General features: G+C 44.7%; 1 protein-coding gene across 3 annotated transcripts in view; it reads left to right on the top strand.

Annotated features, from left to right (window-relative positions):
- The first annotated feature begins 7,184 nt into the window (after nt 1–7,184).
- The window catches only part of gnao1a (guanine nucleotide binding protein (G protein), alpha activating activity polypeptide O, a), an 80,293-nt gene continuing 62,933 nt past the window's right edge, over nt 7,185–24,544 (top strand). The window contains exons 1-2 of one of the 3 annotated variants that reach the window (XM_053427661.1): nt 7,185–7,827; nt 8,634–8,676. In XM_053427661.1, the coding sequence (XP_053283636.1) occupies nt 7,710–7,827; nt 8,634–8,676 (161 nt within the window). In that variant the 5' untranslated portion in view covers nt 7,185–7,709. The remainder of the gene's footprint in view (nt 7,828–8,633; nt 8,677–24,544) is intronic. The other 2 variants (XM_053427662.1, XM_053427660.1) reach the window with 2 other exon arrangements.

Here is a 24,544-nt window from a genome sequence, read left to right as displayed (position 1 = left end):
GCCTTTTATAAGGATCGCTGCCGTATGAATCACTGACAGCCACAGACTCATTGTGAAGCACGATCCACAGCACAGGTCAGAAGTCAGTTTCATTCTGTTTGTAACAGTGGGAGTATCTTTCATGTCCACAAACAATATTGTATGACAGATCTAATCCTTGAGCTCATAGCAACTGATAAAAATAAATGAAAGAATCACGCACAAGCCCCATTTTTATAAACTGTCACTTCACACCAGATTTAAACAGAAGAGACAATTGTCATGAGAACTTATAGTAAAAGCAACTTTTTTAATTTGAATCCCCAAGAAGTTTGTTTAGCAACTTAAACTATTATTATCAAAAAAAGGTTATTTCTTTAGACAGGGAAGATTTCAAAGGCTTCTCACCGAGCAGCAAAGTAGACACAGGTCTGTGGTAAGTTCTCACTATGGTATAAATCTTTGTGTGGAACCCGTATCTCAAGGTCGAGCTTCACTGAACTTTGAATGAACTGGTGAACATCTCTTTGTTGTAGCAGGGGGGGTGCAGCTCCAGCTTCCTGTGGACTGGAGTCCAGCGGGTGGTCTTTATTTTCACAGTTTCAGGAAATAAGCTGCAACCAGCATTACAACAGGAAACCAAAGAGCTCATTTAAACAGACTGGTTTAGAATGGACACTACCAAGTCAATTCAAGGGGCTTAGTATCAGTTTCATTTCACTGTGGTATACCCCAAGGATCTATGTTTGGTACCCTGCCCTTCTTATACACACGTCTCTTTCCACATTTCCTGTCTTTTACTTGGTCACAGCTGTAGTTGATCCCTAACTATTCTTCTTTACATCACTTGACGTTATGTTTCTTGTTCTTAAATATATAATGGTTCATTAAAATCTTCTTGGAAAATGAAATTTATAATCTCTTGTTTTCAGTCTCAGTCCTATTCTCTTAATTGTGGCTGTTGAAGAGCGAGAGTGAAAGTCACACATGGCTGTTACAAACAGACTGCATCTGTGCATCCAGATAAACTGCAGAGCTGCAGGATGCTGCAGTGACTCGAGGCTGTAATCAAGTCCTTGTATTAATTAAGAATGTAATCAAACTTCAAACCTCTTGAACAAATGTCTCTCTGAGTCTTTTCTGCTGACAAGAAAATGAAAATGGAGACAGCACCTGCCAAGGTTCGGGGGAAAGAAAGCATGTTGTGTCACACAGTTATTATGGAGTTTTGTCCTGGACCACTGCTCCATCGCACACTGAGCTATTCCTGTCTGTCTAATTTCATTAAGATCAGTCATGTCCTTCAGAGGAGCTGGGATTTTCCATCTGAACAGTGATCTGTGTTTGACTCGCTTTTTTACTCCAATTCAACCACATGCTCCAAGGTCCTTTTAACCTCCTTCTAATATTCAATCCTCAGTGGATAAACGTTCTGTTTCTCATACTCCTGGGTTTCCAAGTTTAATTTATAAACAGGAGAAATGCATTTATGCTAAACATGAAGAGTATTATGTTCCCATATCTGCCAAGAAACGAGAGTAAATGAATCCCTTGCACACATTCAGCAGGTCAGTAAACAGTGAGCTGCTTTTCTGTGAGAACATTTTTACCTGCTAACAGATTAAAGAGAAGTACATCAAAGATGGTTATTTAATGATCACGGTAAAAATTTGATATAAAACATAAAACACATCGGGGAATTATGGGCATCGCAGCGGTGTCACAGTTTGAATCCTTGAGATAAAGTGTAAAGATAACAGATGGATAGGAAAAATATATGCAGATAGTAATGTTGTGCTTGTCTTGTGTTGCCTCAAGGGTAAAAACTGAGCCATTACTTTCTCAACAAATGCAGATGATAGTATTTTTTTACAGCACTTGTGCCTTACTCCTTTTGTTATAGAAAAAAACATTTCATACCTGTTATTTAAAGCCTGTTATTTTACATCCATTTTGTGATAAATAAGACAATTAACTGTAAAAGTAACCATATACCTTATTGTTGCTGTGGCTCCTTCACTATAAACAGAAACATACTGTCTCTGCTATTTTTATATAATTGTATTATTACACAGGCCTGTTTGTTTTTAAAATAAAGTCACATGGGGCATCAAGCAAACAGTAATTTCCAAACCCACACACTCAGTAACCCCCCCCCCCCACACACACACAAATGCATTAATCACATAAAATTAACAATAACAGGATTTCCCACACATCATTAACCGCTGCAGGAGGGAATTAAATATCGAATGATCAAAATCAACATCTCTGTAGTTCTCATGTAACCCTGAACAGAAAAAAAACAGAATAAAGGAGGGCAAACCCCGGTCCCAGCTCCGTGGTGGATAGATGCGTTGTTATTCAAAGACATGTTTATAACGCTCCCACAACTTTCCAAAGGGTCCAGGTCTTATTCAGGAAGCAGGAGTGGGTGGTTTGTTTTGGAAAGGCCCACACAGTGCAGGGCCCTCACGTCAGCCGAGGCTCTGCCGCTCTGTTTGATCGTTTATCGATGTAATAACTGCTGCTCTGGAACCGACAGAAAACCCTTCAGAGGATGAGAAGAGTCTGATTTGTCTTCTTATATCTTCAAAATGAAAAGGCCACGTCGGTGCCCGAGGTGGAGACGAGGGTGAGCAGACCCTGATACCTGCGAGGACGGGGAAGTAAACAGGAAATGAACCCGAGGGGCGAATGTTTAAAGTTCCTCCACGTGAAAACCCAGCTAATGGAATTTAACTCAAACAGAGCAAGAGGGATCTCCAGCCACAGTGACATCACGTCTATCCACTCAGACCTGGTTTGTCCTTATTCAACATCTGCAGAAGATTTAGCCTTATAACAGAGCCTATAAATGGATATTGATATTAAGGGGGTGATGCTAAGATACACCGATATATGAGAGTCAAAGTTTCAGGACCCCAATATACATTAAACATACTATTATCAAACCTTTGTAAAAAAGAAATGCAATCGAGCATTGATATTTTACAGTTTGACTTTATAACCATTTATTAACTATGAGTATAAATGAAAAGAAAACATAAATACCACCAAATATATAGAGCTTGATTTTAGAAACTAAACAAACTATTTGTGTGAAATGAATGTTTTAATAGGGGCACACATAATCCTGATGATACCAATATGTGTATATTTAATATGTCTGTTTGAGTCTGTTTGTATTGTGGCTCTGCTTAAGTGACACTCGAGTCTGGAAAGAAGATGAGAAGAGCTCCTATTTCCCGGGCTGCATTCCCATCCCTCCTTTCGTTTTCTACAGTACACCACTCATTGGACCTGTCTCTCCCTTCCCCTCACATCACCCCGTCTCTTTTCATTCATCTCTCTCAATCTGTAGCTGCGTCTCTTAACGCTGCAGACGGAGGAATCCAAATTACCTCCCGACACCTGGAGCGAGCCCTCGTCCCAGACACGTCAGACCCCTGCTCCTGAGCTCAGACTTTGGAAATGAGATGTAGATGTTGTTCTATCAACATCTGCACATGTTTTAATCAATGTTGGTTCTTGCATTATAATATTAGAAGCTGTTCCAGCATTAGACTGTTCCCTATCTCACGCAGCACGTATACACCTCACAATGATTTTTGAAACAGTGATGATTTCAGACAGAGGCGTGCAGACCGAAAGCTGGTTTCAAATTTTTTACTGGCAATCCCTTTGCTTATCTCGCTGGCAGATTTTGTGTCTAGAGATCTGATTAAATTGGTTCCATAAGTGGGTGAGATCTAATTGGCTGCATTCCTAATGTTTCTCCGTCTCTTTAAAAAAGAATCATCGCGGGGCGTCTCCAATATGAACTTGGCGGCTACATTCATGATATCATGATAAGACTGAGACTAAACCTAACAGGTCCCTGGTGAAGGTCCTCACCAGCTGAAAAACAAGGAGATATTAGTTGTATCTTACTTAATCCCAGTTCATTATGGAAAGTGAAATGTAATATACTTGCATTGTTCTAAATTAATTTCTGTTTGACTCCATAATTCATATTTAGACACAGTTTCTTTCTCGGGTTACTGGGGATTTAATGTCCCAAATCCATAAAGTGCAGGGCATTATCCAGGTGTATAGTTAATGATGGGCTTCGTGGTTTAGTAAGAAATGCTCAAGATGAATGTGTAAATATTTGGGTATATTTACCTTCAGCTATGTTATCTTTTAATTAACCGTGTTAGACGAGGCTAAAAATGTCATCACAAAATAGTTTCTTCTGTTTTACTTTGTCCCCAATCAGTGGATTCCAGCCTGAGTGTGAGGCAACAGCATCGTTCTTACACACTGCTGGAGAGAATTGCATCACATCAGCGTTGTTAGTGTGTGTGCGTCTGTGTGTGCGTCTGTGTGTGTGTGTGTCTGTGTGTGTGTGTGCGTGTGTGTGTGTGTGTGTGTGTGTGGGTGTGGGTGTGTGCTGCTTGTGTAACAGCGACCACAGCCTGTGTTTGTTAACGGACTGACCAGATGTAATAAAGGAAGGAAGGAGAGAAAGAGGCTGCGACCGCATCACTCCCATATCACTGGACATGCAGTGAACATGCAGAGAACACGTCACATGCCACAACCACTGGAACTGAACAGCTCACGTTCAGGCCGCTTTAACCTTTGAATGAGGCCATATAAGGCGTTGAGGTGTTTCCAGTCAATAATCTTGAATACTGTAACCATATCCTGTCTCTAGTCTCACATCAGAGCAAAACAGTGGGTTGAGCTTTTCACTGAAAACTCAGCCAGGAAACAAAAGTCTGTGTCTAACAAGGTGTAAAATGTTTCTTTCCCAAAGTCTTGGCCGTGAACATGATCCTGAACACGAACAACTTGTGGTTAAAATGCGCCGTCCGCCCCAATCAGGATTCCACGAAGGTTAAATTTAGTGTGCTCGTTCTGAACCGGCAGCTGAGGCCCTGAACAGGTTCATCTGGACTTGGAAGCAGAAAGCAGAAAGTCGAGGTTAGAGCTGAGGTCAGAGTGTGAACTGAGGCAGTCACAGTGACGACTGGAGATGTCACCACTTCTGCTTTCGTCAGGTTTCTAATGTGCAGTGTGAAAACATGAGACGAGATAAGATGAAGTTTTATTCATTTCTACTATGGGAAAATACAACTCCTCTTATAGGCCCCGTGAGAACAGATTGACCACGAATGTAACCAATTGGATTAGGCCTGATCTGAATAAAGCAGAATACTGTATTCGGGTCTGTTTTCACCTTTTAGTCTTGATGCTCTGATGGAATACTGATCGTCTGAAAACCCACCAGGATGTGGCAGCTACACCCGTTAGCAACTGCTCGATGCTCGACTTCCTGCAACAGCCACTTGTTGTCGTTGGCTCGCTGCCGTTTCACACTGGGCAGGGGAATGTATACTCTGTAAGTGTTTGAGGGCGTGTGAGGAAACAGCTGCTAGGGGTGGGGTGGTGGTGGGTGGGGTGGGGGGGGGGGGGGTCATTAATGGGGACAGATGAGAGCCCTGACTCTGAACCCTATCATCTCTGTGCAGCCCACGAAACCATCAGCTGCACAGACCGATTTTTCGGGCAATGACTTTACCGGAGCATCTTTGATTCTGATATATTAAATGCAAGTCTTGGCAAAAACCACAACTTAAAATATGTTATGTCGACAACCATAAAATGAGACCAGCTTTGCATTGCTGCAATTTTACTCTTTGGACGTGGCAATATATTATATAGGAGGAAATGTGAAGTATCATACTCGAGGTTGCAGTTTGGACTAATGGGAATATTAAATTCAAACAGTCTATGAATCACTCGTTAGAAAAAGTTAACTAAAACTTTTGAATGTTGACTGGAATAAATATTCTGCGGCAGAAATTCAACCACCCAACTGAATGAATGTAATTCATTTATATTAATTAATTCCTGTTTTTTTAAGATTTTGAATTAATAACCAAACATGGATTAACCACACAGAGCCACTCAGTTTTATCTTGTTTGCTGAAGTTCACAATTGATTTAACTGTGTGTAATATCAGTCTATAACAGAGGGATGGAGGCCCTTTCTGGTGAATCCACGAAAGTAAAAATGAAACCGTGATGATGGAAATGAAACCTTCCCATGCACCTGTCAGTCACACTCCAGATGTTACCAACAACCGTCAGCGACCCCTGGGAGAGTGGTTCCCCTAAATGGATGAAAGCCGGTGTTCTCATCTTGCTCTTTCTGACAAAAGAATATTGATCTGTTATATTTTTTAGGATTCTCTCTCAAGGTAATAGACATATGTTACCAATATGATACCAATCAAATCTATTATTAACACTAACATGGTGTTGATGTTGTGGCAGATCAGTGTCCATGGCCTCACAGTAACATGTCGTGGATTCACATATTCATGCGCTGACACGAATCAATGCCTAACCCCTACATCCGGTTAGCTCCTATAGAATCTGTTTGTTGTTGGGAGCCTAGGTCGGTTATCACATACCTGAAATAATCAATCTTAACTCTAAACATTTTGTTTATGGATATGGCATTTAAAAAGTAGCACGGCCACATCCTGAGGTCAAGGGAACTAAAAAAAATCTATATTAAATTGCTGTTTTGACTCGAAACAGCCTCATTTACACTGTGTTTTACACCCTAGACGTCCTCTGTTACCCTACCCCGGAGCCAAGTTATAGCCTGGACCACAGAGGACGTTAGGCTTGGTGTAAATGACCTTGTTTGTAGTCGAATTGGAATGCCGGGGATGGCTAACACTTGGATGAAGCCCAGGAGCAGCGTGGAGGGTTTGATAGAATTGGTCACCATTTACTTCTGTTGCTGCAACGCTGTTTACCCCTGAAACTCCAAAAGTGTTTTATGAACTCAAACACTTCACCCCCCCCCCCCCCCCACCACCCCACCCCCACCACACACACACACACACACATCCATCCACACAGTGGTACGTTGTTAATGATTGAACTTTCATTTTTCAGTGAACTAACCCTTTAACACAATCTATCACAGAAGGTGTAGTTGCACAGTTCCCCGCCAGGCTGCGCCACTGAGACCACCTCTCTCTCTCTCTCTCTCTCTCTCTCTCTCTCTCTCTCTCTCTCTCTCTCTCTCTCTCTCTTTCTTCCCCCCCACCACCCCCCCACCCCGTTTTGACGTCAGCAGCCCCGCAATTGAGCGACAGAAGCGAGGAAGGACCGAGCCCCTCTCCGCCGGAGCTGTTACCGGGAGGCAGTAGCGTCACACGCCGAGAGAGCGAGTCCCAGCCGCCGCGGAGAGAGAGACAGCGAGGAGCCGAGGGAAGGTCCGCCGTGAGCCGCCGCGAAAACCGAGCGATGCCCGCGCTGCTCACCGACGCCCAGTGACACACACGAGTACCCGTCGACGAGCGGATAGAGCGAGAGAGAGAGAGAGGAAGAGAACCGTGATTTTCTTTTTTTAGTTTTAAAGAGAAAAGCTGAACACACGGGACGATCCGCCGCTTAGCACCGGAGGCTCCACCGCGTCGCGCCCCGCGGACCACCCCGAGCGGACCGTTGGGTTCTTCTCAATGCTCTAACGGCCCCCCCACCCCCGGTTCGAGACGCGAGAGGCACCAGGAGGAAACTAACCGAGCCGCCGCCAGAGGAAGAAGACATTTTGGGGGCTTGTTTTGGGGTTTTTCTGGTTGTTGTTTCAATTTTTTTTTATCTAATCGTTTCCGTGGATCCTGGTTCCCGGTGCCGCCATCAAGCTGTGTTCTCTAACCATGGGATGTACTCTGAGCGCGGAGGAGCGGGCGGCTCTGGACCGGAGCAAAGCCATCGAGAAGAACCTGAAGGAGGACGGGGTCACCATGGCCAAGGATGTCAAGCTGCTGCTGCTGGGTAAGACTGACCCCCGGGGGGGAAGTGGCTCGCAGCGCCCTGGGGAGCCCCGGCTGCTGCTGCTGCTGCTGCTGGTGGTGGTACTGGTGGTGGTGGTGGTGTTAGTGGAGGAAAAGGTGTGGTAGTGATGGTGGGCGTCTGGTAAGAAAATCCTCATCTGAAGGTTTGAATGAATAAAAAAAAACACCATCTGCACCATCAGCCTTTTGCTCTGATTTCCTAAAACACATCCTCCATCCTCCCAGTAACATGACAGCCAGTACAGACCAGCAGGTGAAGGTGGTCTCTCCAACCTGGTGAAGCTTCTAACTCCACATCTCAGATGGTAACTGCAGATAAAAAACAAGGCAGTAGCTCTGCAGCAGGGCAGGCAGCCCCCCCCTGCTCCTTCAGCTGGTTCTCTGGGTTCTTCAGGGGGGGTTCTGGGTGATTGATGCATTGGTTTCTTCTCAGGGGGGGGGGGGGGAGAATTATCTTGTGTGTTTAAGTCCATGTGAGAAGATGGAGGATGGAAGGAGAGGAAGGAAAAGGGGGTGAATGAGTGAAGAAAGGATGTTGAGGAACAAAGGGTGCAGCAACTTTTCTGCATCTCCACCCCACTGCTGCTGTTCTTATTCACTTAGCTTTTTAACAGGCTCCATCTCTTCCTTCCTCTCTCTCTCTCTCTCTCTCTCTCTCTCTCTTTCTGTCTCCCCCCCTCCTCCTCCTCCTCTCTCTCACTCTGTCTCCATCTTGCTGTCTTACACACACACACACACACACACATGCACCCTGTTTACATTGTCTTCTTGTCTCTTATCCCTCAGGGGCTGGAGAGTCAGGGAAAAGCACCATCGTCAAACAGATGAAGTAAGTCTTAAATAAGCACGGTCTAATAACCCTATAGTGTGTATGTGGTGTCCCTTTATCACTTTTTCTGTATGTGTCTCTCCCTCACACACACACACACACACACACACACACACACACAGAGGATTAAAAGCATCTGAGTCGACCCCACTCTACCTCTGACCTCAACCCAAACTGTGATCAGTTTCAAAACCTCTGACATCCCACTGCACTCGCTCTCAGCCCTGGTCAAGCAGCTGATGTCGCTCTGTGTGGGTGTGGGTGTGGGGGGGGGGGCATGATGCAGATGCACTAATTTTCTGTGTATACGTGTGTTGTTTGAATATGTTGCTGAAACACATCAAGTCGCCTCTCGTGTAATATTTTATCTCCAGTACTTCCTCTTCCCAAGCACAAGCCTGCATCAGTGAAAGGTCTGAGGAGTGGCCCTGTCACCAGACCTCACTGGTGACACTGGGATAAAAATGGTAATTCTCTAGCAAACTTGGAACACTCCCTCCCCCCGTGGCTGCTACCTTGCCGTGGTGGGGAGGCTTGCGTGCCTCCGTGACTCTAAAGGCTATACCGGCGGGTATTCATACCCCCCGTAGGTGCAACCATGCCGGGCAGGTTTTAGAGTAGAGGCCGGACGAAAAGCAGCACCTGGTCCTCCAGGTTGGGGGTTGGGCGTGGGGCCAACAACCCCACCCTGTAAAACACTTGCAGTTACAGAAACGTCGTCAAGAGAACTACGAGAGGACACGGCCCTGGGAGAGAGTAGCTCTTCAGCTAGAAGACAAATGACGTTGTGTGGTGAAAGCCAGGAGCCCCTGGAAGCCACAGGACCGACCATCCTTCTCTCAACCAGGAAAAACATTACCATTGGAACATGGAATGTAAGAACAATGTACCAAACAGGGAAAACCTTTCAAATAGCACAAGAGATGAAAAACTATAATCTTGTACTAATGGGCATCAGTGAGGCAAGATGGACACAATCAGGCCAGAAAAGATTAATGAGTGGAGAGCTGCTGATTTACTCGGGCCATGAAGATGACCATGCCCCACACACAGAAGGGGTAGCCATCATGCTATCAAGAGCCGCACAGAGAGCACTGATAGAATGGGAGGCCCATGGACCAAGGATCATCACAGCATCGTTCAGAACAACAAAGGAGAAGATAAAGATGAATGTCATCCAATGCTACGCACCAACGAACCCCAGTGAAGAAGAAGAAAAAGAGGAGTTCTACGACAGGCTTCAGAACATCCTGGACAAATATCCAGAGAAAGATACCACCGTCCTCATGGGTGACTTTAATGCAAAGGTAGGAAAAGTAAACATCGGATATGAGGAGGTGATGGGAACACATGGACTTGGAGAAGCAAGCGAAAACGGAGAGAAGTTCATGGATATCTGCGCACTGAACAAGCTTGTTATCGGAGGCAGCATCTTCCCACATAAGAGGATACACAAAGCAACATGGGTATCACCAGACCACACAACAGAGAACCAAATAGATCACATCTGCATAAGCAAGAAGTTCAGAAGATCACTACAGGATGTGAGAGTTAAAAGGGGGGCAGATGTAGCATCTGACCATCATTTGTTAACTGCTAGACTGAAACTCAAGCTCAAGAAGAACAAGACGGAGACAACAGCTAACAGACAGAAATACAACGTGAGCCTATTGAGGGACGCAGAAAAACAAGGGGAATTCAGACTGAAACTATCAAACAAATTTGACGTTCTCCAGGACCTACTTGAAGACGAAAACAGCATCGACAGTCAGTGGCAACATATTAAAGACGCACTAATATCCACATGCCAAGAAGTGGTTGGCTACAGGAAATTCCAGCAAAAGGAGTGGATATCTACAGAAACCCAAAAAAGAATCCAAACAAGAAAAGAGAAGAAAGCACTAGTGACAAACAGTCGTACAAGAGCATCCAAGGCAAAGGCACAAGAAGAGTATACTAATATCAATAGAATGGTTAAGAGGAGCATTAAGGCGGACAAGCGGAAATACATCGACAACCTAGCCGAAGAAGCAGAGGAAGCAGCAAGAAATGGAAACATGAAACAGTTGTATGACACCACCAGAAAGCTGTCGGGCAAATACAGCAGGCCACAAAGACCGGTCAGGGATAAAGAGGGAAACAGCATTAAAACAAAGGACGGACAACTACACAGATGGGCAGAACACTTTGAGGAACTGCTAAATAGACCCCCACCAGTAAACCCACCAGATATCCCACCAGCACAGACCGACCTCCCCATCAGCTGTGACATACCCAGCAGAGAGGAGATCAGGAAAGCGATACAGCAGCTGAAGAGTGGGAAAGCAACTGGGCCAGATAACATCCCGGCAGAAGCCCTAAAGGCAGACGTTGGTATCACGGTGAGCCTGCTGCATCCACTCTTCAAAAGGATCTGGGAAGAAGAAGAGATACCATCTGACTGGAAAGAGGGCCTTATTAACAAGCTCCCAAAGAAAGGAGACCTGGGAAACTGCAACAACTATAGAGGGATCACCCTACTCTCTGTGCCAGGCAAAGTGCTAAATAGAGTCATCCTGGACAGAATGAAGGATGCAGTTGACCACCAACTGAGAGACGAGCAAGCAGGATTTAGAAAGAATAGGTCCTGTGTCGACCAGATTGCCACTCTTCGCATTATCATAGAGCAGTCACTAGAGTGGAACTCCCCACTCTATGTCAACTTTGTCGACTACGAGAAGGCATTCGACAGTGTACATAGAGAGACCGCATGGAAGTTATTGAGACACCATGGAGTGCCCACTAAGCTAGTGAACATCATTGAAAACAGCTATTCTGGAATGACCTGTAGAGTGATACATGATGGACAGCTCACGGAACAGTTCCAGATCAAGACTGGGGTCAGACAGGGTTGTCTTCTATCCCCATTCCTGTTTTTACTAGCCATTGACTGGATCATGAGAACAACAACAGAACAAAGGAAGAACGGAATCCGATGGACATTATGGACCAAACTGGATGACTTAGATTTCGCAGATGACCTGGCACTACTGTCACATAGCTACCACCAGATGCAAGACAAGATCAATACACTCGTAGAGACTTCCTCACAAGTAGGACTTAACATCCATGAGGGAAAAACTAAAAACATAAGGATAAATACAACTAGTACGGAACCGATCACCCTTGGTGACACCATGTTAGAAGAGGTAGAGTCCTTCACCTACTTGGGGAGTATCATCAGCAGTCAGGGTGGTACAGATGCAGATGTAAAAGCTAGGATAGGTAAGGCAAGGACATCATTTCTACTTCTCAAGAACATCTGGAACTCTAGAGAGATACGGGAAACGACTAAAATCAGAATCTTTAACTCCAACGTAAAATCCGTCCTGCTCTATGGGGCAGAGACATGGAGAATCAATAAGATCACAATAAATAAAGTGCAAACCTTCATAAACAAATGTCTCAGAAGAATCCTGAAAATCTACTGGCCAAACAAGGTCAGCAACAACGATCTGTGGACAAGAACAAAACAACCCCCAGCAGCAGACGAAATTGGACGAAGAAGATGGAGATGGATCGGGCACACATTACGCAAACCAGAGTCAAACACCACCAGACAGGCTCTGACCTGGAACCCTCAAGGAAAGAGAAGCAGAGGACGTCCTAAAAACACCTGGCGCCGGGACCTTCAGGCAGACACAAAGAGACTGGGAGGCACCTGGTCGCAGATAGAAAAGAACGCCAGCGACCGTGAACTCTGGAGGTCCCTTGTCGACGGCCTATACCCCAGCAGGGGTGCTACAGGCACTAACTAACTAACTAAACTTGGAACACGCATGTTCTAATCAATTTGATCGTTTAGTCACACACCCACAGGATTCATGTTAGTAATAGCATCTGGAAAGGGGGGGGGGGCGCTTTAATTGATATTGCATAGTCTCCGTATATGGATGCCCAGGGGTCTGACAGGAAACAGTCAAACTATTGTTGAAGACATTTTATTTTCTAATATATTCTGCTGATTGATTGGTTCCAGCTTCTTCAATTCGAGGCTTTTGTACTTGTCTCTGTTTTTGTATTACTGGAAATGGAATATCTGTTCGTCACGCACAATAATGAGAGTTGAGAACGATCCTTTGTCGCAGCCTTGTGTTGTTTTTTAGCTCAAAATATGAACAGGCTACTTTGGGAATACGAGTTGCCACCGGCTGTTGTGGTTGGTTGTCGCCCACTGGCTGTGTCCGTGTCTTTGGCTCCATCCATAGTCCATGCTATGCTTTTGTTTTGAAACTCAATTGATCCCCACCCATGTGAGTGTTTTAGCCCTGTATCAGTAATAATCCCATATTAGTCCATATTAATGCACCTGAAAACACAGATTCAGAGACGATTCACATACACTGGGCTTGTGCATGACCGTGTAGACAGGAGGCAGATGTGCAGGAGACAACATAGAAACAACAGTTATGAGAAGTAAGACGAGGGATTTCCTGGACTGATGACGAGGTGGAACTTTCAGTATTTTGCGTTCATCACTGGAAGTCCAGTCTTGACTAATACGAACCAATCAGGAAGCACCGGTGACTGCGTCATCGTTTCCCAACGTCTCAGAGTGTGCTCATCTCTACTCTGCCCGTTTTCACACCACACAGCACCAGATGTGTTTCTAAACGTCTCCGTCTTAGACACTCGAACACAGCGGAGAAGTGTGGACAACTAAAGAGAAGCCGTGTGGATGAAGCCTGTGAACTTTACAGGGGACAGGCGTATTTAACTTACATGAAATACCAACAAAGAAGTCCTGTTTAGAAACAGGAAACTCTTGCACCAGTCATATTCGGCTGCTACTTGTGTGACTCAATTAGATTCTGTCCGATTTTTTTATTTTCTCATATGGCATCATTATGTGCTCCTGTTGTTTCTCTCTATCGGAACTTATTTGTATTATTTCCTCTTGGATTTGTTTCCAGCTGCAGGGGAAGGATTTACCTCTGCATAATGTAATTAACACAGACACTGTACTTAATGGAGAGTTAACTCTAATAGCACATGTATTTACTGTGTTACTGCAATAATTCTACCATGTAGGAATTACCACAGATTTAGATAAACTCTCAAACACTAACACAACACTCAAACCCTGCCCCCCCCTCCCCTGTCCCATATCATTTTCTCTTTAATCCACTTATGACATATGGTTTTTCTTCCATCTCCTCTGCTGGGTCCTTTCACAGGCAGCTGAGTGTCTTTTAGCCGATAATAGGCTTTGGCTGTGGTCATACACTGACATGTCACAACAACGTGACCCAGAGGATCCAGATCAGAATCAGAATCAGAATCAGAATTCTTTTTATTGCCTTGTATATTTTCACATACAGGAAATTGCCTTGGTGTGGTTGGTGCACTTTACAAACAACAATATAAAAACAACAATATAGAGCAATATAAACATCAATATAAAAAACAACAATATCGAAAAAATAATATATACAGTAAATGTGTTTTGTGCGGTTTTAAGGTGCAAAGATTGGTGGTAGTGCCAATAATGTAGTGTTATAAATTATGTGCGAGGGTGGGGGGGGGGGGGGGGTCAGCAGAGTCAGTGTGATGGGGGGGGCTTGTTTGTGAGCCCCACTGCCATGGGGAAAAAGCTGTTCAGGTGACGCGAGGTTTTAGTCCTGACGGCCCGGAACCTTTTCCCAGATGGAAGTCTCTGGAACAGGTGGTGACCGGGATGGGAAGGATCAGCGATGATCTTGCCTGCTCTCTTTCTGGTCCTGGAGTGGAACAGGTCTAGGAGAGCCGGCAGGTCACAGCCGATGACCTTCTCAGCTGACCGAATGATCCGCTGCAGTCTGCCCTTGTCCTTGGCAGTGGAGGCAGCGAACCAAACGGTGATGGATGAGGTGAGGATGGACTCAATGATGGCTGTGTAGAACTCAACCATCACTTTCCGCGGCATGCTGAATTTCCTCAGTTGCCGCAGGAAGAACATCCTCTGCTGGGCCTTCTTGGTGATGGAGGTGATGTTCTCCGTCCACCTCAGGTCCTGTGCTATGATCGTCCCTAGGAATCTGAATGACTCCACTGTTTTAACTGGGGAGTCGCACATGGTGAGGGGGGCGGTTTGGGCTGGGCTCCTCCTGAAGTCTGCCACCATCTCTACAGTTTTTGAAGCGTTCAGCTCCAGGTGGTTCTGGCTGCACCAGGAAGCCAGGCTGTTAACTTCCTCTCTGTAGGCGGCCTCGTCCCCATTGGAAATTAATCCAATAAGGGTGGTGTCGTCGGCAAACTTCAGGAGTTTGACAGAGGGATGGCTGGAGGTGCAGTTGTTGGTGTAGAGGGAGAAGAGGAGAGGAGAGAGCACACAACCTTGAGGGGCTCCAGTGCTGATGGTCCGGGTGTCAGAGACAAGCTTCCCCAGCCTCACGCGCTGCTTCCTGTCGGTCAGGAAGTTGGTGATCCACCTGCAGGTGGGGTCAGGCACGCTCAGCTGGGTCAGCTTGTCCCGGAGAAGAGCTGGAGAGATGGTGTTGAATGCGGAGCTGAAGTCCACAAACAAGATCCTGGCGTAGGTGCTGGGGGAGTCGAGGTGCTGGAGGATGAAGTGGAGTCCCATGTTGACTGCATCGTCTACGGACCTGTTGGCTCTGTAGGCAAACTGCAGCGGGTCGAGGAGGTGGTTGGTTATAGTTTTGAGGTGGGTCAGCACGAGTCGCTCGAAGGTCTTCATTACTACAGAGGTCAGGGCGACTGGTCTGTAGTCATTAAGGCCTGTGATCCTCTGCTTCTTGGGAACGGGGATGATGGTGGATGTTTTCAGGCAGGCGGGTACAACACATTCAGCCAGTGAGGTGTTGAAAATGTCCGTGAACAATGGAGAAAGCTGATCCGCACAGTGCCTCAGTGTAGAGGGGGAGACAGCGTCTGGTCCAGCTGCCTTGCGGGGGTTCAGTTTCTTCAGGAGCTTATTTACATCTCTCTCCTGAATTGAGAGAGGTGTGAAGGGGGGGATGGAGGTGATGGGGCAGTCTGGGGCCATTTTGTGGGGGGGGCTAGTGTCTTTGTCCAGGCTGGGGAGAAGAGGTGTGATAGATGCGGGGGGGGTTTGAGAGGGTCTATCGAATCTACAATAAAAGTCATTCAGATGAGCCGCTCTCTCAGCTGTTAATGGTCATTCCAGCAGCACAGCACATTGTGCACTCTGCCTGCCCAGCGCTCGCTGAGCGGTTCATTGAATGTACACACAGTTTAGTAGTTCATAACTCCAAGATCATCCGAAAGGCACCGACGGCTGTGAAGCATCGTAAATCACAGGGTTATATGACTTGGAGTGACACAAATGCATATGAGGTGGCTGCGTTAGTCCATATAGAAGCTGTTCTGGTGTTGGTACAGGTGTCAGGTGTGGTGCTTTATTGCTTTGAATTGCGACTGTTGAATGAATTTAGCAGGATTTGTTGTTAGCAGAGAGCAAATTGTCTTGTTCATCTGGTTCACGTCACGCTCACGTCTTTCAGTCATTCCAGTCATGCCACCTCCGTGTGTCTGTTGTTTCGCTGCAAGCTGTTCTTGGTCATTCTTGAGATGATGAAACTGGATCACGTGAGACAGAGTTGTTTTGTAATTACAGGTTTTGTGTTATCCACCCTGTATGCATCTCAGGGGTTGTCTTATTTGTGAATAGGAAGCAGATTAATACAACGTGCAACAGCAAATTCTCTTCCTAATAAAGAGTGCTGACACTTACGTTGTTGTGGCCGTTTCAGTGCGAGAAGGTTTAAATACAAAACCAATAGAAAAATACATCTTTCTGTTGGAAAAATCCAAACTTCCAAGCTGGAATAAGTTTTGAGCCGAGCTCTTTGAAGGCTGGATTTATTTATCTTCTTGACAATGGACTCCAGTGTTTGTGTGTCTTTTACAAAGAGCCTGTGATATTATAGAGGGAGTGAAGCAGCTTTTCAAGTGGTGGACAGCGCCCTGCCAGGGAAGCCTTTACGTTCCTGTTCAGAGATGCTCAGCTATTTCCGGAACCGCATCAGAGGCTCGGAAAGCACTCGCTGCGTTTTCTTTCACAGTGCTTTGAACATCTGGGGCGTGCTCAAGTGACCAGTTGTGTGTGAGTGTGTGTGGGTGTATGTATGTGTGGGTGGGGGTTGTCGTGTGCCTGCTTTCTTCAGAGACAGACGGAGACGCACAGGGAGGAGTGGATTAGATTTAGATTTTATGCTGTATATGTTGAAGTGTGTGACACAGCTGTGCATGTGAGCTCAGGGGAGAAGAATTGAAACTATGAGGAGGGCGTTTTGGGTCTTTATCGTGGGTTCTTCAAGGAAATGGTTTCTTGAAGTTTCCTCTTTCTTAGTTTTGTTTCTGACGATTTTTGGTTTCTAAGATTACGCAATTTCTCGCTGACAGTAGTCGGGGCTCCATGGAAATGTGCTGCTAATTTTAACTAGATTTACAGAAAATTGACAAAAGAATATGCAAAATCATGTGCGTTTCTTACCCCGACATATACGCGACTATGAGGAATTGGTTCATCACTATATGCAGTAGGTGGCGCCAATTTTCCGGTCAGTTGAAAGAGGACGCAACATTAACATGATGGAAAGTGTTGTTTTTTTTGTTGAATAGATGGAAGTATCGTTGCCGTCTCCTTGTTTTCATTCTTTCTGGAGCAGAAGCTTGATTAACATTTAAAGGCTCATTTATGCAAAAATGTCGGTAACATTAGCATGGTTGTTAAGCAATACATCCACTAGAGGGCAGTGCATAGTTGAGAGTTTCGGACATCTTAAACATGGCGACGTGGTGGAGCTTATGATGATGTACCGCCTAAGAAAGAAAATAGCATTGGGCCAACTTACCACTTTTCTTGTGGTACTGATCCAATTTGTCTGTTTTGCATGAATCCGTAAGCTTTCAGAAGAAATGCACAAATACGGATGAAAAGAACGCAGAATGTTGACAGAAGGCTCCGTCTGTAGCCATGTACGTATCTGACCATGAGGCATAATTCGTGACTCTTGTACAACATCATGTATTTGCTAAATCTCTTTCCACTGCACCTGGTAGCTTTTAGCTTGTATCAACACACCTACTTTTGCAGCTCTCCCAAGCTATCTTTGGCGGTGTTTAATATCACTCTTGCCGTATCCACAAATCGAAAATATGCATCGAAGCAGATGCACGGAAACACACCTGATAACTCGAGGCAGTGATAACATCTCTGTGGCGAGCAGAGTTCTGCTGAGAGACACAGAGAGAGAGAGAGAGAATATTAAAGTTGTGTATGGATGAGTGAATCATCAAAGTGTGAAGCCATGACACGGCCTCATGTATGTCTACGTTTGTACGGCAAGAGTAAAATATATGAATGTTCAGAAAAAAGGAATCTTGAAGAAACTTGTTGGAGAACCTGTGAATACATACATGTATCATGTGATCTTCTATCATTGAGTTTAATATTTGGGCCTGCAACCCAAGGGGATCTGGTCATGTGTGAAGAACATATCTCTACCTTGTGCAGAGAGCTTGCTGTGTGTGTGTGTGTGTGTGTGTGTGTGTGTGTGTGTGTGTGTGTGTGTGTGTGTGTGTGTGTGTGTGTGTGTGTGTGTGTGTGTGTGTGTGTGTGTGTGTGTGTGTGTGTGTGTGTGTGTGTGTGTGTGTGTGTGTGTGTGCGCGGGAGACACCATCTGTTTATGAAGCCTGTGTGTGTTTAGACGTGTGCAAAGGTTTCTCTCGCTGCCCAGCTGGCAAACTGACCTCTCCAGCAGGGCTCAACGTGTGTGTGTCAGAAAAATAAATAATACTTTTATATAATCGAACAGGAAGCCACTACTGACCACATACAAAGCCTCTACACTCTGGTGGGTACAAGTGTAGCCCCTCCCCCCCTCCCCGTTCAAAGTTTCTTCGGTGACGGCAAACTTCAGAAATGGATGTAAATGTGCCAAGAGAGGAATGAATCAATCCTGGTTAACTTGCTCGGTAGACATGAGATATTTTTAATGGTTTATCTCATCATCAAGCAACTATTACAAGTATGAAGTGTGACTAAACTAGCAATGTTACAGAAAGTGGAATTGCAATGGTGTTAAAGTTCAAAAAGTTTTTACCTTCACCAAAGAGGATATATTTGTTTGTTGGGTGTTTCTTTTCTTCATTTTTGCAAAGGGAGTAAGAGACATTTCCTGTGAGAGAGCAAGGACAATGAAACCGCAAAAATGTCAAGAGGATGTGAGTTGTCGTGTTTCCAGTCAAATGTGCTGAAAAAACTAATTTATGCAAGTTCGGCAAAGACAAAAAGATGTTTTACCAAGACAACAAGCACCCAACAAACAAACATATCCTCTTCGATGAAGGTAAACATTTTTAGACCTTTAACACCATTGCAATTCCCCTAACCCCCATGTTGTCATGTATTGGCTGAATCTGTTTTAGCCGTTAGAGTCAACACTACGGTTATGATGTCATAAACTAATAGGAAAATAGAGAGACTAGTTTAGATTTGGGAACTTCACTCTTTGTGTTGATAGTTCACTCAGTGGTGTAAACCAGCTGCTGTGAGGTCTAGACACCTTGGAAAAAAATGCGCCCAGTGACTCCTCCTGGCTTCTCTTAGTCACATGAGGACTTGTGACATGTTTTCATTCCTGATAAACCCTCCAAGTAATTTCTCCCCCAATCATTTACAGAGAACGACCCATATAACACCAGTATACATGTCTCCTATAGCTCTCACAACCTGATCTGTAGTTTACAAACCAAAAGTAACTTATATCCAAAGGTTTTAAAATGTTTACTAGAACTTATGTTTCAGCAATTTTTACCCTCAAAGATAAAGAGGGTGGGTTTGCTAAAAGTTTCTATTACGTTGCTGCACTGAGTCAAACATCAGCCTCATTCAGTAAGACACTGCTTGAGTGTATGACATACAGTACTTCTCATTTTCTTTCTCCATCTTCATCTGTGTGTTTGTGTGTTTGGGCCTTTTTGACATGATCAGAGGCGACCGGCCCAAAGGGAGAACAAACGCTGCCCGTCCCTCACGGCTGCACTGCTTCCCACAGGCTGTTCCCACCGTGTGTGGGTGTGTGAGTGTGTGAGTGTGAGTGCGTGGGAGGGGGTTCTCTAGAACAGGAGATAATTAGGTTTAAGCCTCAGAAGAGGAGAATAAAAGGGGGAAGGGGAGGAGGACAGAGGGAGAAAAAAGGTGGCGGTGTTCTGTGCAGAAAGAGAGAGTGGGAGAGGGGACACATGGAGGGAGACAGCGAGGGAGTTTTAATGAAGGGGACTAAGTGCCCTGTGCATTGGATGAAAGACAGAGAGTGGTGGAAGTAAGGATGAAAAGAGAAGGAGTGGAGGAATATTGGGACGGATGACGAGAGAGAAGTGAAAATCCTCAGTGACAGCGACACCCAGCAAAAGCAACCGGGGGGGGAGAGAGATTCAATTTTTTTGCGAGAGTGTGAAAAGAAACAGGAGAGAAGAGGGTGAAGCAAGATAGAAGGAGGGAGGACGAGTGCAAATGAAGCCGGGGAGGGAAGAGGAGCGCGGCGAAGCCATTTTGAGCAGGAGAGGAGAGACGTGGAAGAACATGTTCTCAGTTATTAGGCAAGGTGGAGGAAGCGACAAAGAAAGACGGGTTGCCAGGGACACGGGGCAAAGTGCGCTCCTCTCCTGGACTCTGTTCCCTTCGATAATTATTAGCCTCCTTTTCCTGGGATGGTTCCACACAAGGACAGAAAACAGAGCAAAAAAAGAGTGAAAGAGAAAGGGGGGGGGGGGGGGGGTGGTTAAAGGGGAACTCGTGTTGGCACCAACCCAAGTGTTGCATGAAGAGACAGTCTGTAACTGGTCATCTGAAGCAGTCTGTCAGCCAGATACTCACCCTTCATTGGTTAAATATAGCCCTGGGCGTGCTCATCTCTAGGATGATCTGATTGGCTGCCTCAGTGAGCTTCGAAATAACAGGCATCATGATAGCTGTGTTTGCATGTGTGTGCTCTCGTTTGCATGTGTGTGCGTGTGCTCGCCGACGCCTCCGAGCAGCCTTGAGTGTCATTGTGCGTTCTGCACATAGGAAGGTGAACGTTTTTATATTAAGTATCGAGTACCACAACTTTATCGAGGCATATACACACCCATTATTTCAAATGTGGGGTTGCAGCTTTACCACTCTCATGGTAAACCAGGTATAATGAATAAATTAGAATAGAATTGCACCTGTGGGTGTGCACCTCCGTCTCCTCTTGACAGCCTGTCAGTGACACACACAGTCAGCAGGGACAAGCAAGGCTGATTACGCCATTTGCCTTCCTGCTAAAAATACACGCTAATAAGAAGTGTTGGATTTCCTTGGTAAAGAAAGTCTTATTTTTGGTTTTATGAAGAAAGGACGTCCAGTTTGTTGTGGCCGACGCGTTTCCACTTCCTCCCACTCTCCAGAAACTAAGCCAAAATCTCCTGTATATTAACGCAGCCATCTACAGCTAATTGTGCCAAGTCAATACACTGCTCTACAATGAACTACAGTTAAATGCTCATCATCTCTGCAAAGTATGAAATGAAGAAACTCGAGTCAAGTACAAGTATCCTTTATGTAAATACATTACTAGAATAAATATACTGAGTCTCTTTCCACCATTGAACCTGCCACCTGTTTCCATGCCATCTACTTACTGTCTTTACTGGAAACCACCTCTGCTTTCTCTTGCCTGGTCAGGGTGACTGTGTGTGTGGTCTGCACTCTAATCAGGAAGTCTTATAAAATACAAAGGTCTTTTGTGGGAGGAATCTTTGAGTGTGTGTGTCTGCGTGTCTGTCAGTGTGTGTACAGCACTTATACAAAGTCGACAGTGTGTGTTTTTTGGGTCTATGCTTTTGTCTTTGTGCATATGTTGATGTGAGAGTGAGTGTTTTTTTTTTATGTAAGACCTATTTGGCAGATTTCATGTCAGTTCAGCACACCACAAGACAATGGAGTCTTGTTACAGTGGCCATGCTCAGCTGATAGAGAGTCAGCTGATGGGGACTGTGGCTTGGTTTAGAGCTGGAAGAGTGTTTGAATGTTGTATCACACCTAAGTGTGGAATCAAACGTTATACAATCTATTCAGTAGTGTTTCTACACTGCTGTTTTTTTACTGCTTCATAAAGTGGAGTTGATTTAGTTTAATGTAATTTAAATAATGAACTTAACATAAAAAAACATGATTAGATTTTATCAAGACCCTCTGTGTACTTTCGGAAAATCTAATTTTTAGCATTTATTCCACTTGATCAACACAGGAGATAAATTGACAGATTAGTATCATTATCATTATTATTATAGACAAAAATGATCTGTCCTATCGAAAATATATATAAATCTTTCAAACAAGGACTAAACCCCAGGTCCTGCTGAGGCTGTACGAAGATGGCCCAATTCTGGGGAGGGGCAGGGCATGACCCAAGAAGGAAACACATTCAATTTTGGCGGCACCATATTAAGCGGGTGGATCCAGGACTTATTTTTCTTAACCCTCTAGTTGTTGGGATTGTTCAGTCTAAATCAAAGTTGTGGACCAACATTCAGTTTGCTGTGCTAGGCCTCCAGGCCAGAGCCACCTATCTGTCTGTCCATCAATCTACTAGTGAGTCAAATGGCCGGCGACAGGACACACGGTCTGATGCTATCGGCTGCTCCTGGAAACAATTAATTTCCTTAATTGTGCTGACAACTGGAAATGCAGAACAAGAGTCGCTGCTTCTTTTCCATCGCTTGATGCTAACACGACAACTCTTCTAAATAGTTTGTACTTGTTTATAGTTGTTGAGTCTTCTGAATTACACAAATATAATATGTTCAATTACATTTGCAAGGACATATTTATGTATCCTCCTTAACGTGTGCTGCCAACCAAGATTACATAAAATGGCTGCAGCAAAGATTCCAGGTTCCTTAGAAGCAGTGAATATAAAACAGTGATAGATGTTGAGACAGTAAATGGCCTAGATTCAATTGAAAGTTTCCAGAAACTCCCAAGAAAACCTGAACATCACGCCAAAGCAGATACAGAGAAAAACCTTGATGGGAAACTACCCCACTGTGGTTAACTGGAGCTGGTTGGTGGGAACAGTGGTGCTCACAGCTTCTCTTTCTCTTAAAGGGAGACATGAATGTAGGTATTCTTGTGTGTGTACAAGTTATGCAAAGTTGAAAACCCCAAATTTGCCCTGTGAGTATAGTTTGGCCGATACTTCCCGGTCATCGTGACATCATGTGGCATCACAATGCCCATATTTGCGTATTACACACCCAGCACAGCTAGTCTGACACGTCCCGTGACAAAGCCACCTAATGATAATAGTAATAATAATCCAAATTAAACTTATCCAGCTGATAAGCTTAATAATATCATTATAGTGATTGTTCCACATTCTGATTCGTTTCTTTACCTTTACTTTTAAAGGGATCTCTCACAGATCAGCAGTTACAGATGCCAAGACTCAAACCTAAAATGTGCACAGCACAGCTAAAACGGCTTCGCTGTGAATGGATGAGGCAGCGAGCCAATGCTACAAGGCCTCGGACCTCGGCAGCTGTATCGCTATAGCCAGCCAACAATAATATTAGCCAGATATTTACATTTTATTCACTCACGATTACTGGTTTCTGGTCAGAGTGTCTACCAAGGAACTGAGCATTTATCAGGCTTAGTCCTGAGTAAACAGTTTAGAGACGAATGCAAACGTCAGGTTTACCAGTCGAATCAAAATACTCATCCAAAAATAAAACCCACAATTAAATTAAAACTTCATCACGAGACATCAGTGCAAAGTTTTGGGTGTGGCTATTTTTACCTAACTGTTAATAAGACAACAGTTATGGTTCTGCACTCAAGTCACACTGAGCTTTACCAGATGAGCACCTGTGTACCTGTGTGTGTTTCCCTGTAGAAATCAGTGACTGGGCAGGGACACAGTTGTGCCCTTCATCAACACTGTGTTTGTTTAATTAATATTTAATTGCAAATGGAGAAGGGGAGGAAGCTAGAGGAGAGCGGCACAAAGAAAAGAGGAATAAATGATTAAGAAGGAGGGCAGAGAAGGGACGAAAAAAGAACAGCAGACTGACGGAGAACAAGTGTGATGTGTTTGGTAAAAAATGTACGGAGATGGAGAGAGAGAGTGATAGAGAGAGAGAGGACAGAGGAATAACAGGGGATGAAAGAAGGCTTGGCAGAGGAGAGCGGCAGATAGAGATAACACGTGACAGTGAAACAGAGGGATAATGGCAGACAGATTTAATGAGGTCTTCCTAGATGTAATAGCGAACTGTAATTATTCTGCTCTCCTGTCTGCCTGGATTTATACGCATGTGTGTGCAGCTCCTAACATCCCTGCTGAACCGGAGTGAAGCAGACTGTGTCCCTTGGCACGAGGAACCCTCCACCAGCACATGACCCAACCTGGAGCCAGGGCGACTCCTCGGCATTAGGGGAGACATTGTTAGCACGAGAAAGAAAAAAAACTCTTCAAAGGAGGAAACCCCTCATCAACCTGTAACTGAGGAAACACTGTATTTTAGTAGAGGGGACCCGGGGGTTAAAGACATTAACTTTTTCTCGTGGGAGTATTCTGTTTTCTGCCCTTGCTTAGAACAGTTGAAGATAAGAGTTGTCAGATAAAAAAGGGATGCAAGTAAGGGATGAAGTGCAAAGATTGAGTTGTTATATTATTCATAGAGAATTACCAGTTATCTGGAAAAAGCCTGGAACACGAGGAAAAACTGCTTATAGATATAATAGTCTGTGCCCCAGGTTTTTTATATATTAGGGAAGTAGATGTATCCACCAGTAAATCAGGGTTATAGGCCAAATGCATTGACACAGTTA

Source organism: Pleuronectes platessa, chromosome 7 (assembly GCF_947347685.1).
Source record: "Pleuronectes platessa chromosome 7, fPlePla1.1, whole genome shotgun sequence".
Taxonomy (NCBI): Eukaryota; Metazoa; Chordata; class Actinopteri; order Pleuronectiformes; family Pleuronectidae; genus Pleuronectes; species Pleuronectes platessa.
The sequence above is the reverse complement of the archived record's forward strand: the minus strand, read 5'-3'. Positions and strand labels throughout refer to the sequence as shown.